This window comes from Rhinichthys klamathensis, unplaced genomic scaffold, assembly GCF_029890125.1.
Source record: "Rhinichthys klamathensis goyatoka isolate OS25496 unplaced genomic scaffold, OSU_Roscu_1.1 h1tg000571l_1, whole genome shotgun sequence".
NCBI lineage: Eukaryota > Metazoa > Chordata > Actinopteri > Cypriniformes > Leuciscidae > Rhinichthys > Rhinichthys klamathensis.
The window spans coordinates 2104020-2117725 of NW_026607037.1; the positions used below are offsets into that span (position 1 = coordinate 2104020).

A 13706-nucleotide genomic window follows, 5' to 3' on the forward strand; every position below is an offset into this window, starting at 1 on the left:
CTCTTAAAGGGAAAATTTTTATTCATAATATGTCCTCAATGGTGTACAAATACCTTTGCCAATTATCTGACTTATCCTCGTAAACGAAGAATTTATTATCTTTATATACATGGGACCATAGATATCCACAGGGGTGTAATTTGTGGGGGGGATGGGGGGGATATAACCCCCCAATATTTAAATCTATGCATTACAACCCCCCCATTATTTATACCATGATCACAATATCAGGAGGCATACCCAAACTTCAACCCCCCCAATGTTCAAACCAAATCTACGCCCTTGGATATCCATAAGGCTAGATGTCTTACGGCGGAGTCTCTATCGTCATCACCGTCGGCCATCTTGTCACAGGCAAGCTTTCTGGCGGGCTCTGTGGGGCCCTGTCCCAAATGGAACCCTAAGCACTCGCGGTCTTCCTCTGAGTCCGCACTTTCGTAACGTAATGCCGCTTTGACTGTCGGGAAGAAGTCTGCTGTGGAGTCCGCATCAGCACGGGCTCGGCAAAAGTGCGCATCAAGGGCGCAAACCGACCACACGGGGCGCTCGCGAGCACCCTTCTGAGATCTAAAAATGACAAATGGGACACACTACGGTCTCACAGACTTAACGGACACGCGCACGCGGCAGCCATTGTAAGTCCACAAGACCGAAAGTGCACATGAAGTGTGCCATTTGGGATTGGGCCTGGTACCTGATGTGAGATGAGTGATCAGCATGAACACAAATACTCTTATCTCGTTGAAATCTTGACAGATTTACAAACGGTTTGGTTTATTACAAACGTTATTAACGTGGCTATAATTCTGGATGATTATTTATTTATACACTTATTATTCATAAGTATGCAGTGTCATAACTACATCTCTGGCATTTAAAAACGAACCAAACCGTTTGAAAATCGGTAGAAAATTGAGCAAGTTATGGTTATTTAAAAAGTACATGCACCATTAAAACACAATGTTACGAGTGAGCGAGCTGCCTGTGACAAGATGGCCGCCAGGTGCGGACGTCGACCTCCATTGGCCAGCAGCGTGGACGAGACATCTAGCCTTTATTATGGATATCTATGCATGGGACGGGTAGGTCCACGGAGGCTTCCATGTTCCGCCATCTTGAAAAACTATAATAGCAGAGAGGGACAAAAAGTACTAGGCCAACGCGTTTTCGTTCAGAGCCAAGAAACGGAGGAGCAGAGCAGTGAGAGGCGCTTGTCACTGCCCCGGCAAGTTTCACAGTCAGTAATTCGCTGTAACATTCGTTTGTTCGTTGTGTCAAGTTCCAGTTTGTTTGAAATAACAAACCTGTTCACCCGAAGGAACACTCGACGAAGTGCTAATAGAAGACATACTGTCATAGCTTTTTGGTACATAACGGCTACCGTCGATACAACACGCATTTGAAAAAGCTAGGCGCTGGAGAGCACAATTCGTTTGAATGCAAAATACAATTTCACCGCTAGATGGGAGAAATTACATTGTCCCTTTAAAAACCTTATTACCTTTTTGTTTGACTTATTTGGAAATGAGACATTTGTACCAGTCGCACTGAGACATTTCAAATGATAGCAAACGTATAAAACTCGATGATAATCATTCACATTAAACCATTTAGATTCTTGTGTGAGTTTGGGTGATCTCTGCAAGAGTGGGGGATGAGGGGGAGAAATGTAGATTAGGATGAGGGAGGTGAGACCTTCGTCTCGATAGTGCACGAGGGGGAGTTCAAATGTTAATTTGCAGCAAGGTCCTTTGTCCACTCGAGGAGTGGTCGTTGCTCAACCAGTTTTTCCAGTCTTACAAAATACTCTTGGATTCATCAGTCGCCACCAAACTCGGTCAACATGAAGCCAGGATATTGAGGATGCTAAATTGCGAGCGAATTTTTCATATCTCGAACGGTTTAGCCGTGGCGTTGAAATGAATTTATGGCGAGAAAAGGGAAACAGGAAGCGTGTTATAACTTCTACATAGCCTACATTGACTAATTTTGATTAAACTTTAGCTGTATGTTCATTGAAGGAGGCCGATCACTGGATGTAGCAGCAGGAAGTGTATCACTTTGAAAATGTTGCTCTTATTTTTACCCGACAACTTACCCAAACAATGTCAAGACACAGCAAATGCAAAACTTTGAAAGGATTTGTGATATCTTAAATACTGTTGCCATGGCAACGTGTCAAACTTTAATATTCTTTTTGGGTTGTCTTGAGATTTGCTTGAAACTCTACTGTCTACTGTCGGCCAGTAGACATGGGCAAAGCATTAGAAACAGGCATGGAGGATCTTCTGACAAAAGTGGGGGGTTCGTTTTACTTACAGTCACCAAACTTGGTACGTGTATTGTCCTCACCGGACAAGTTTCTAATTGACACTTACCAACAGGAAGTCATCTATTTTGGTTTGAATGTGTGTTTCTTTAAAAATCAGGCATTTTAACATGAAATTCATCTAAATTTAAATGATCTCATGGATGTGGCTGTTGTGGTTCGTGGTCATAGTGGCACCAGCTTCTGCAGTAAATGTGGCATATCCAAACGACTTATCATTTCTGATGTATGATTTAGTCCTTTTATATTTTTACCCACTTTAAATGCATAAGCCAGCGGGAAGGTGGTGGCGCCGGGACTTGGGCCTGTCATCACTATTGCAGCTATATTTTATCCTGTTTTAATAGATGTTTAAAACTAAACAATGCCTATAGTAATTCTGAAAATGTTTACAATGGCTTTTCACGTTGTTCACTCACTATCATTCACGTCAAATCCGGCCAGGTATTTTTGCAGTACTCTTCTGTTAGCAAACACTGTCGCTCTCCTGCAGGTGATAGGTGAGTGGGGAAAAAAGACCATATGAGTAGGTCAAAAAATCTACAAAAAACAAGGAACTCCCGCACACTATCCATAGGCCTACTTGCAAATGAGTATCAAAATTTTATTAGCCACGTTTCGGTCTCACGACCTTCATCAGGCATATACAAACATTCAAACTCAATCCCATTTAAAATAATCACATGACCAATCAATGTAAAGATCCATTTGCAACCAATTAGGCTCAGTGATTGATTACATAACTAACTCCACATCATCATCCTCACAGACAGGTATAGACAATTGTAAATATCAAAGACACTTTATAACATCACATTAAATATGATTAATGCTTCATCATTCATACCCTATAAATTCTGAAGGGTAAAAATCCAAAACAGTTCACGTCTCTGTAAAAGCAATTCAACATCACCCCCTCTAGGTGGCGCACTCACTTTTTCAATCCCACAAAAACGTAAGGAGGAAATATCGTGATTCGAAGATAGAAAATGAGCCGCAGTAGGCCTACTCTTCTGTAAATTGGATATATTCATGTCTGAGCAGTTACTCTCTAAACTTTCATGATCCTGGAATATTGCTTACTTAGTTAAGCCTTCGAGTAACACATTAGTTTAATTATAGGCAAACTTCATCAGTCTCAGAGGAACAGATGTTTCTGTGCATTTAATGGCTTAGTCTTTAATCATAAGATGGCTGATTGCACTGCATGTAATCACATCTTTCTGTCTTAGGTATTAATTAGGTTCTAAGCGCAGTAGCCCTTATCTAAAACACGTCTGCCGCTGTCTGCCTGTGAAAGAGTTTGTCTGGCTCTGGCTCATAAGGACACACAGAAGTCTCTGTCTTTTTAGTTTTTATTCCAGTGGTCCTGAACTTCACAATGACACCAGGCCTCGGGTGTCATGGAATCTGGTATTTAGTGACAGAAACAATGTAGTAAAAACATTAGTAGCAAAAGATGATGATTAAAGGAATTATGGGAAAGGGTGTTTTGTTATGTAATATAGCTTCTTTTTTTTTTTTTTTTAACTGCTTTTAAGGACCTCCAATGAACTTGCATCAAAAAGGTTAAATGTGAGTTGGGAGTCTCATGGGTTTTACTCCCATCCTTATCGGGGTCTCAAGTGCTATTACCATCACAGTCAAACAAGAGGCTTGCCAAGCAGACAGAGACACAACCTCTCCCACTTAGATCAGATTTAGCAATTATGTTATTTGATTAGATTGTGTAATTAAATCCCACAAGGTTAAGTGTGCACTACATCTCGTCGTCTCCACTACTCTCTTTTCTTTGTGACATTTAACCTTCACTGGTCTCTCTCAGTCCATGAAGACACATTTGGAAGTAAGGACTAGTTTATTTGCATTAGGTACATTTAAATGAACTGTTCATTGAAGCCTTATTGCCTATTTGTTAGGAGCAGGGATCCATTTAGCAAATCTCAAGCTTTATATGGGGGCTCTGAGGTAAAATAATGAAATTGTTGGTTATTACCGTTCAAAAGTTTCCAAGGCTGCATTTATTTGATTAAAAAAAACGGATTTTTTTTAATATTGTAAAATATAATTAAAATTTGAAAAAAGTGATTTCTATTTTAATATATTTTAAAATAGTCATGTGATGTCAAAGCTGAATTTTCAGCATCATTACTCCGGTCTTCAGTGTCTCATGATCCTTCAGGAATCATTCTAATATGATGATTTGATGCTCAAGAAACATTTCTTGTTATTATCAATGTCGATCACAGTTGTGCTGCTTATTTTGTGGAAACGGATACATTTTTCAGGATTCTTTGAAAAATAGAAAATTCAAATGTTTTGTAAAATGTTTTGTTTTGGCTGCCCCTGGCCCACCCTTCCCTCTGTCTGGCTGCATTATGATTCACTTTTCAACATATTACTTGATTTTCTTATTATGCTCACTGTTACGTGTTACACAAACCATATAGGCTATATGCCAAGCATGTTGGCTAAAACACGTCCTTATGCATTGTTAGTGTCTCTGCCGTTTCTTCTCGTTCATTTTTCCTCTTTTTAGAAAGCATGTATTCGATCAGCCCCTCCTTTTTCCGTCTGTTGCACAAAAATATCCCTTTTTCACTGTCTAAACCAGTCTGTCTCTGCAGCTCCTATTAACCTGACTCACTCACACACACACTTTCTCTCACCGTCTCCACTTCTCCAGAGCCTTTTAATAATGCATGCTGCTATACAATTCAAATGAGATAGATTTTTAAACACACCAGTGAAGTCTGAGCGCACACTCTTTCTCCCTACATCCTGCTGCACCCCGGTCCCTCACTGTCCTCCTCGCCTAACAACCGTTGCCCTGGAAACTGTAACGTCCTGGAGACATATGCGGTATAGAGGGAGCAAGGAAACAGCGGAGAGGGAAAGAGTGTCCGAAACAGGCACACGGAGTCTCAAATGTATTTATAATGACAGAGGAGTGGCATAATGAGGGACAGTTTATTCACTGGACTCATTGATGCATAATCAGTGTTGGTACAGAGCAGAATAAGGATCAATACTGCAAGATCTATCAAACGCTTGGGTTCAGATACAGCGTACATCACATATTATTGTTCCAAAGCAATTCATTAAGGCATGCACAGGCAAATCTGCACAAAATCAGGATTATATTAGCAACAAGAGTTATCATAATGCCTCTCAAATCATTTCATGTCACAGAGGAATCTTGAGTAGCACAGCACAGGTGCTTTCACCAAAATGCTGATGAATTTGTAAGGGAATGTTTAATAAACACAAAAAACGGATTTATTCTTCACACCAAAAAACAGCACAGCAGGTAGAACTTGTAACCCAGAGAATTGGACTCGGCTGTTGTCTTTGAAACATTTGTTTCAGAATTATATTATGCAGCACAGGCAATCTGTTATCAGTAAGCAAACATGCTTGTATAAGGTCAAAGTTTCAGCAAAGCACAAATGGCATAGAACACAAACGGGTTACATACCAATAAAAATACTCAAGAGTGAGAAAATTTGTGAAAGCACTGCAGTGTTAACAGTCAAGAGTTGCATTACGAACACTGTTCATGTCCATCAAAGAGATTCAGATTACCAGATGCAATTGGAAGCGGTACAAATATGTACAGACACATATATACATACACATATATATATATATATATATATACAAGCATGAATTGTAAGCGGGTTAAATACAAATAGCTGAGCAGAACAATTCAAGAGAACAAAAGTCAAGCTGGCATTCACTGACTGCACGCAGTTGGATCAAATGTGCATGCTAAGGTCATTCCTATTTGAGTGGTGTGGATGTGAAGTGGCCGCAAATGGAAATGTATCAAAAAGACAACTGGAGCTGGTTCTGTTGACGCAAGCCCACAGCAAGACCCCAAAATGGAGGCCTCTCAAACTGAGTCAGCATGCTTATCGACATCATACTGCTTGTGATGCTAAATAATTTGCATTAGATAGAACATTTACAAAGTGTTAGCATAGGTTTTGCCTTGTAAAAAAATAGTAATACTTGATTTCAGAGACTTAACAAGTGCTCCCCATCTCTGTCAAAAAGCTGTTGCCATCAATAAAACAGAATCGCATTCTGCATGCAAGAGACCTGAAGCCATGAAAATGAGGGATTTGTGATATCATCTGTAAAAGAACTCCAAATATGTAGGGATGCACAATAATTGGGTATCATATTTGTTATCGTTTGGTATATTTACATTGATCAGTCAGTCAATATTAGATTTTTCTTTTTATTTGGATGATTTTGAATTTTAATTGTGCATGCTCATTTCCTCGGTTTTTATATTTAATTTATCAGTCGTTGTATTTAATCGGTCAGTCAATATTGGAAATTTGTTGGCTGATATTGAGTATTTAATTGTGCATGCTCATTTCCTCTGTTTTAAAATGTAATTTATCAGTTATTGTATTTTATTAGTCAGTCAATATTGGAAATGTTTTGGTCAAATGAAAATGTTCTCGCTTCTAGATTATTTACATTTAGATTAACTTTGTCATCCCACTTAAAGTTAATCTTTAAAAACATGAATAATTAAATAACATTTCTTAAATGTAAACTTGAGTATTCATTTTAAGCACATTTTTTTTTGTTGAGCCTAAATTTATTTTTAGCATTTTATTCTTTATTTAGTTTTTTCGATAAAATAGTATTGATTTTGAAAATTAGCCACATCAACTATCGGCCAATTATCAGATTATCGGTATGTTCTAACATTTTAATATCGGTGCATCCCTGCATATATATGCCTTCTTAAAAATGCATTCATCCTCTTATTTCCCACATGCCCACCTAAGCTGGAGTCTTGGCAGCATCTGAATTTTGGCACGGCCGGTGTGGCCTAACTAGGAATGAATCAGGTTTCATTATGTTGAGCAAAACAAATCATTCCACCAAGCAAACAGTTTTGGGCTGTGTAAAACGATTCGTCATAATCAAAATGTCCTAGCGTTCCTGCTGAATGTGCTTAAAGAGTCTGATTCTATTGTAAACATTACGGTGTAAAAACATGAGTATCATCATTTTGCCTCATACTGATAAAACACAATAATAAATCAATGGTTTGCTTTCTGTTTGCCTTGAAGGATCTGGCTGAGCATAGCTGTAAGGAAGAGGGGAGGGCATGTTGGCAAGCGTTACGATACACACACACACACACCACACACACACAGACACAAACACACACAAGCAGCCAATCAGAGGCAGCTAGGATCCCTCTCAACACTACTGCATTCCCTACATCTCCCCATCTCTGGGGTATCTTTTCATCTGAAGCCACCGCCCCCCTCCTCTCTTCTCTCTCCATCCTTCCATCTGTGGGAAACAAAAGACTGCAGCTTGGTCTCGATCCCTCCCACTTTCTCTTCACCTCTCCCTCCTTCTCTCTCTGTAGGATTTTCTGATACATTATTTTTTTTCTTTATGTGCATTAACCTGCATCTTAATACCTGTGTTTTGTGTGTGAATATTAAGAACAGAAAGAAAGAACTAAAAATAGAGAGGTGACTGTGCTGTTCTTCCACATCGTTTCATTCCTTTCCTTTGAGACAATCATGTCTGATAAAAAAATTGATGTTGATGGATGCCAATACAGAAGGCATCTGCTGATTTATACAATAAATTACATTTTAATCTGAGCTTTTCTTTATGGATTCACACTTCTGAGTAAACAAGGGGTAGTAAGCTGAACTTGTGCCTAAAAGACTTTTAATCTTTGTCCAAAAAACAAAACAAATCCTCTCCAGCAATTCCCTCTGATTCTTTTCCTCCCTCAAATCCTCAAGGGGTGCGCGGCGAATGAAATGAGATCATCTTCGTGGTCTCCTTACTGACATCATCTGAAACGAGGAGTCCTTTGTTGAAAATAAAAAAACAAATATGCATGCCTTGCCACTTCACTCGTGATCCAGCTGAGTGTGTTGTTTCTGAAAGTTCTGGCATGGTAGAAGATAAAGGTACCATCCAGCTTTAGAGTCTTCAGACAGAGTATAAAACAGGGGAAAACGCATTCAGGAGCATTCGGATGTAGAAAGATGAACGACACATGGAAGAAGAAAATGGTCATCATGTACTGGTTGTTGGGTGTGAAGTTTAGTCATGAATTTTTCTTCATCCTGAGTGTTGTGATGGCCGTCAGGTCTTAAGTATTACTGAAAGAGAAGAAGAGGTGTTCAAAGAGTGAAGCAAAGTGAATCCAAACAAAACAATGATGATGTTGATGATGATGATACAATTACAACTCAATAAGAATTTAAATTTAAAAAAATTCGCTCAAACTCTTAAACCTCTTGTGTCTACAACAGACACAAGAGGAGACACAACAAACAAGATTGCTTTATACAAATATTATGAATTGATTGCAATGACTTTTATTAATTATATATTTCAATCATTTTCAACTTTTACAACAAAGTCAGCTTGTGATGTTTCTGTTCTTTAGCATTGCATTTATTTTTATTTATTAAAGCATAAGTATAAGTATATGCAGTTGTACTGTAGATGGATTTTCAACATTTTTAAAATAAAGCAGGATACAAGTTATATACACTACTGTTCAAGAGTTCAGGGTCAGTTTTTTTGTTGAAAGAAAGAACTTAATGCTTTTATTCAGCAAGGAGGCATTAAATTGATCAAAACTGACAATTAAAATGTTACAAAAGATTCTATTCATCAAAGAATCCTAAAAAAATCCACAAAAATATTAAGCAGCACAACTGTTTTCAGCATTGATAATAAAAAAAATGTTTCTTGAGCATCAAATCAGCATATTAGAATGATTTCTGAAGGATCATGTGACACTGAAGACTGGAGTAATGATGCTGAAAATTCAGCCTTACATCACAGGAATACATTTTATTTTAAATTATATTTAAATAGAAAACAGTTCTTTTAAACTGTGATAATATTTTACAATATTTCTGTTTTTGGTGAACATGAGACTTCTTTCAAAACATTAAAAATCTTTCCAACCCCAAACATTTGAACATTAGTATATGTCATATTTCAACTCCTGAAATGACAAGAAATTACATCTTAATCTAAACAGTAATCATTCAAAATATAATATCAGATGTTTAAATGGGTTACCTGCATGCGAAAAAAATAATAATTTACAAACTAAAGGAACATTATTTTTAATCTGATCCCTGAAATGATCTCAACAAACTTAGATCCATTCACAACAGCTCCATGATCAAATTTACCTGTAATCAGATCTAATTCAAATCCTCACGAGCTAAAGTCAATCTGACATTTACCCAAATCACAAAGTCAGCTAGGCTTACACTCAGTTTCACATTCTCTGGGCTCATGGGAAGGATACTCACCACCCCAGTTGATGACGATAGTAACAATAATGATGACAATCCCACCCACCAGCGACACGATGGACAGGACCTTTGCATTCCGGCCAAGACGGCGTGCGCCATCCACGTTTCCCTGCTGCAGACAGTTACGAGACTGAGATTGGAAAGAGAAGTTGAATGAACAGGAGGAAAAGATATACGAGTAGAATAAATAATTCCATTATCATAAGAAACAATTATGCAAGATACAGTTTCTTTGCCAGGAAGAAATGTTTTCAGTTTACTCTCCAATGGCAAAAAAGTTCCGAGTTGCACGATTCTTGCATACACAAGTGAAATCGCAATCCCTCCTTCCTCGACAGAAACTGTATCCAGACATCCCACCCCACGAACACACAAGCACACACACCATCACTGAAAAGGTCAAGCCGACGATGTTGATGGGCCAGACAGGGCAGAGGCAGGCCAGAATAGCCCATATGAGATAATCGTTGGGTTTGGATCCGTCTCCTCCAGCATCAGTGGCTGCGCTGGGCTGTCGGGTGAGCGATGGTCGAGGTGACCCCGCGTAACTCAGTGACCCGGAGCGGCTGCTCAACCTGGTGCGCCCGTTTGCATGTGCGTGGTTGGGTTTGACATACTGTTGACGAGGAGGAGAAGCAGCGATGGGACAACTGTCGATAGGAGCCGGGCAAACACCATTACCTGTGTGATGGCGAGAGAAAGAAACACGTGTGAGAAACCCAGACATTGGACGGATACGTAAGCCTGCATTTCACCCTGTCCATTTTAAACGAAGCGATTCTTCCGTTTGTTTCCAAAGGCACAAATGTCTCAGATATTATTGGTAGATAGCTGCATCTGACTCATCTACTTGTTGAGAAAAACAGACAAGAAAAGAGAGTGGGGGAGGATACAAATCCTGAGAAGAAAAGGGGGTGAAAGTAGAGGCTCTTAATCATGTCCTTCTGACATCTTGTCTAAGATTTACACTCAAGGAAATTGAGAAAAAAAGACAGAGAAAGGTCATCAAAAAAGGTCATAAAAGACAGAAGGGACAGCTTGTACATGTTCACAGTGGGACCCCGTAATTATAAATTGTATATTTTAAAAACAAACTATTTAATAAACAAGCACAATGCAAAATGCAAGACTATAAAATAATTTTTAAGTATTTTTTTTTTTTTTTTTTTTACTTTTTCCTACTATTTCCATCTTCTCGTCAATGACTGTCAGGTGATCTTGGGGTGGGGCATCCTGAGAGGGGGCGGAGTCTACAGCAGGAGTAGGTGTTGTTGCGGGGATTGGATCTTGCTGCTCATTTTTTATTGGCTGAGAGGAGATGGCGGAGAGGTCTAAATCTGTGCCTGGTTGCTGATTGGTCTCTTGCTCCGATTGTTGCTGTTGCTGTTCTTCCTCTTCTGCACCAGGGGCAGCAGTGGGAATGCTGGCGTCAGCATTCAAATCCATTCCCAAGATGTTTACGACAACTTATGGCAAAATCAAGCTTTTTTGTCCGGATTCTGAATTGTTTAGAACTGTTGGGTAAAAGTAAAATAAATGAAAACATATAAGGCATCACATAAATTATATAATGTTCATTCACATAACACAAATATTATGAAGTCAGTCAATAATGAACACTACCATTCAAAAGACTGGGGTCATTAAGAAATGTTTTTATCCAGCAATGACACATTAAATTGATTAAACGTGACAGTTAAGACATTTATCATGTTACAAAAAAAATTCAATTTCAAATAAAATGCTGTTCTTTTAAACTTTCTATTCATCAAACAATCCTGAAAAAAAAGATATCACGGTTTCCACAAAATTAAGCAGCACAATTGCTTTCAACATTTGTCAGCATATTAGAATGATTTCTGAAGGATCATGTGACACCGAAGACTGAAGTAATGATGCAGAAAATTCAGCTTTGATATCGCCGGAATAAATGTAAAAAAAATAGAAAACAGTTATTTTAAATTGTAATCACGATATTACAGTTTTTACTGTATTTCTGATCAAATAAATGCACAGACCTCAAACCTTACCCCTGTCTACCTGCTTAAAGGGGAAGTCAGCAATTTACACTGTCTGTTTTCAAACCAGTTTCCCAAACACTACCCTTGTCTCCCACGTAGCCTACTGGTTTGAAAGACAGATTGTCACGCCCCAAACTCACAGTTTGAACCAACGTGATTATTTTGGTTTCTAAAACATACAGAGCAATGATTTGATTTGCTAGAGCTACAGTGTCTACATTATTTTTAAGGGACAAATTGTTGTTGCTGCATATTAAGCTGGAACAGGACCGTTTAACAAAACCTTTAAGATCTCACCAACATTAAACCTACATTAAGTTGCTGGTAAAAATTATTTGAAGAAAATAATATGTAATCAAATTCACTATATTCTTTACTCCATGATTTTAGCAGGGTATGGCTTAATTATTATTTTTTTTCAAGTCAACTGGTCTTGGGGCTCTGCACCTGTTTACCTGCATACAATGAATCTCCCTCACAGCAGAATCTGTCCTGAGAAATCCTCACATCATCATATACAGATGTGAAAGATGACAGATTTTTGTGAACAGTACACAGTAGGCTAACGAACAATGCTGGATTGCCTAAAACTACACAACATATTGAATGTAAGGTCTTCAAAAAATAGCACTCTGTCACACCCAAGATCCCAGAAATCAAGATCCTAAAAAAAAAAAAAAAAATCATATTTATTATATTCAGATAGAACTAAAATCAAATATTGATTACTTTAAAGTCCACACGAGCATAAGACGTATCGATGTCTGTGACAAAACAAAGAGCATCAAATGACACACCCATATCTGCAAATATATAAATATATATATAAAGCCTTTTATGATTTATGACAGATACATTCTAAATGAACACTGCAACTGACTTAGGCTACACCATGCGGCCATTTAACACAACGCTAAAATCAATGGAATAATCCATCAATCCCACATTAACGACTTTCCCCTTTGCCTGTCATCTGTCTCACTCTTTGAAATGTAAAGAGGTATCCGTCTAGAGGTGAGCACACAACAGACACACACGGGACACGCAGCCACGCGTCTTCTGCACGAATGCCAAATGGCTATATATATATATTTCAATGTTCAATGTAGCCTATTATATATCTCATAATTCAAAGAGAATAATGGTGACCGATAACATAAGAAAAGTGACACACCCACAGGACCCGATAAAGACTGATGCGAGAATCAAAATGCCAGTAATAAACCACAGCAGCATGCAGATCGAACGTATACTCACCTTAATCTAGTGCAAAACAAATTCAAAAATCATTATAATTCTTCTCATTTTGAATTTAAATAAACACTAGGCATATGAAAGTTGAATTAAAGGTGCAACAGAATTAAAATTTTAAAAGGTGTTGATTTACGCTACTACAAAGCTGCTGCGTTTTAGTATAAAAACGTGGGGTGATCTGTCTGCATAAGATCCTCTGCCTGTATGACTCTCTCTGTCTGTTCTATCTGCATGAACCTGTGTGCGCGCGCTCGACTCTGTGTATGCGTGCGCGTTTTTCTTTCTTTTTTTTTTTTTTTTTTTTTTTTTTTTTGGTGGTTGTAGAGAACCTCTGGATAGTGGTGTGGATTTTGATTCATCCCAGTGACTCGAATCTTTTGAGTCGACTGAATAAAATCATTCAGACATCTGGCTACACATTATGATTCTTGAGTTATATCGTTACTCAGGCCTGGGTCATTCCTGGTATGCGGTGACTTTCCTGTCCCAATGATTTATTTACTCATATTTTCTCTAAAATGAGTCACATATTTATAATAAATGGCTTAAATTATAGATTTAAGCATTCTTTACCATTTAAACAGAGATAATAGACATTTAAAAAACTATTTTGTATTTTACACAATTTTAATTGATGTTTACATTCAATTATATCATGTCCTCAGTGCACAGTAATCAACTTCTGCAAGAAATATAAACCATGAAATGACAAAAACCTCAAAATATTTTTAAATTATGTTATAGACTAGGCTAAATTGC

The 13706-nt window shown here is 38.0% G+C and overlaps 1 protein-coding gene across 1 annotated transcript; it reads right to left on the reverse strand.

The window, feature by feature from the left end:
* Nucleotides 1-8043: 8043 nt before the first annotated feature.
* On the reverse strand, nucleotides 8044-13008 carry LOC130075306 (proline-rich transmembrane protein 2). Its single transcript, XM_056239891.1, has 5 exons — nucleotides 12951-13008; nucleotides 10858-11186; nucleotides 10058-10357; nucleotides 9670-9802; nucleotides 8044-8493 (listed from the first exon to the last, which is right to left on the reverse strand). The coding sequence occupies exons 2-5, from the start codon at nucleotides 11116-11118 to the stop codon at nucleotides 8477-8479; spliced, it is 711 nt and encodes a 236-aa protein (XP_056095866.1). The 5' UTR covers nucleotides 11119-11186; nucleotides 12951-13008; the 3' UTR covers nucleotides 8044-8476.
* Between the last annotated feature and the right edge of the window lie 698 nt (nucleotides 13009-13706).

Bases quoted from the DNA above. Each gene is read 5' to 3' on its own strand.
- LOC130075306 (XM_056239891.1), bottom strand. From the start codon at position 11,118: ATGGATTTGAATGCTGACGCCAGCATTCCCACTGCTGCCCCTGGTGCA. The intron at 10,358-10,857 runs ATAGTAGGAAAA...TCTCGCCATCAC, and splicing joins TCATTGACGAGAAGATGGAA to ACAGGTAATGGTGTTTGCCC. The intron at 9,803-10,057 runs GTGTGTGTGCTT...TTCCAATCTCAG, and splicing joins GCTTGACCTTTTCAGTGATG to TCTCGTAACTGTCTGCAGCA.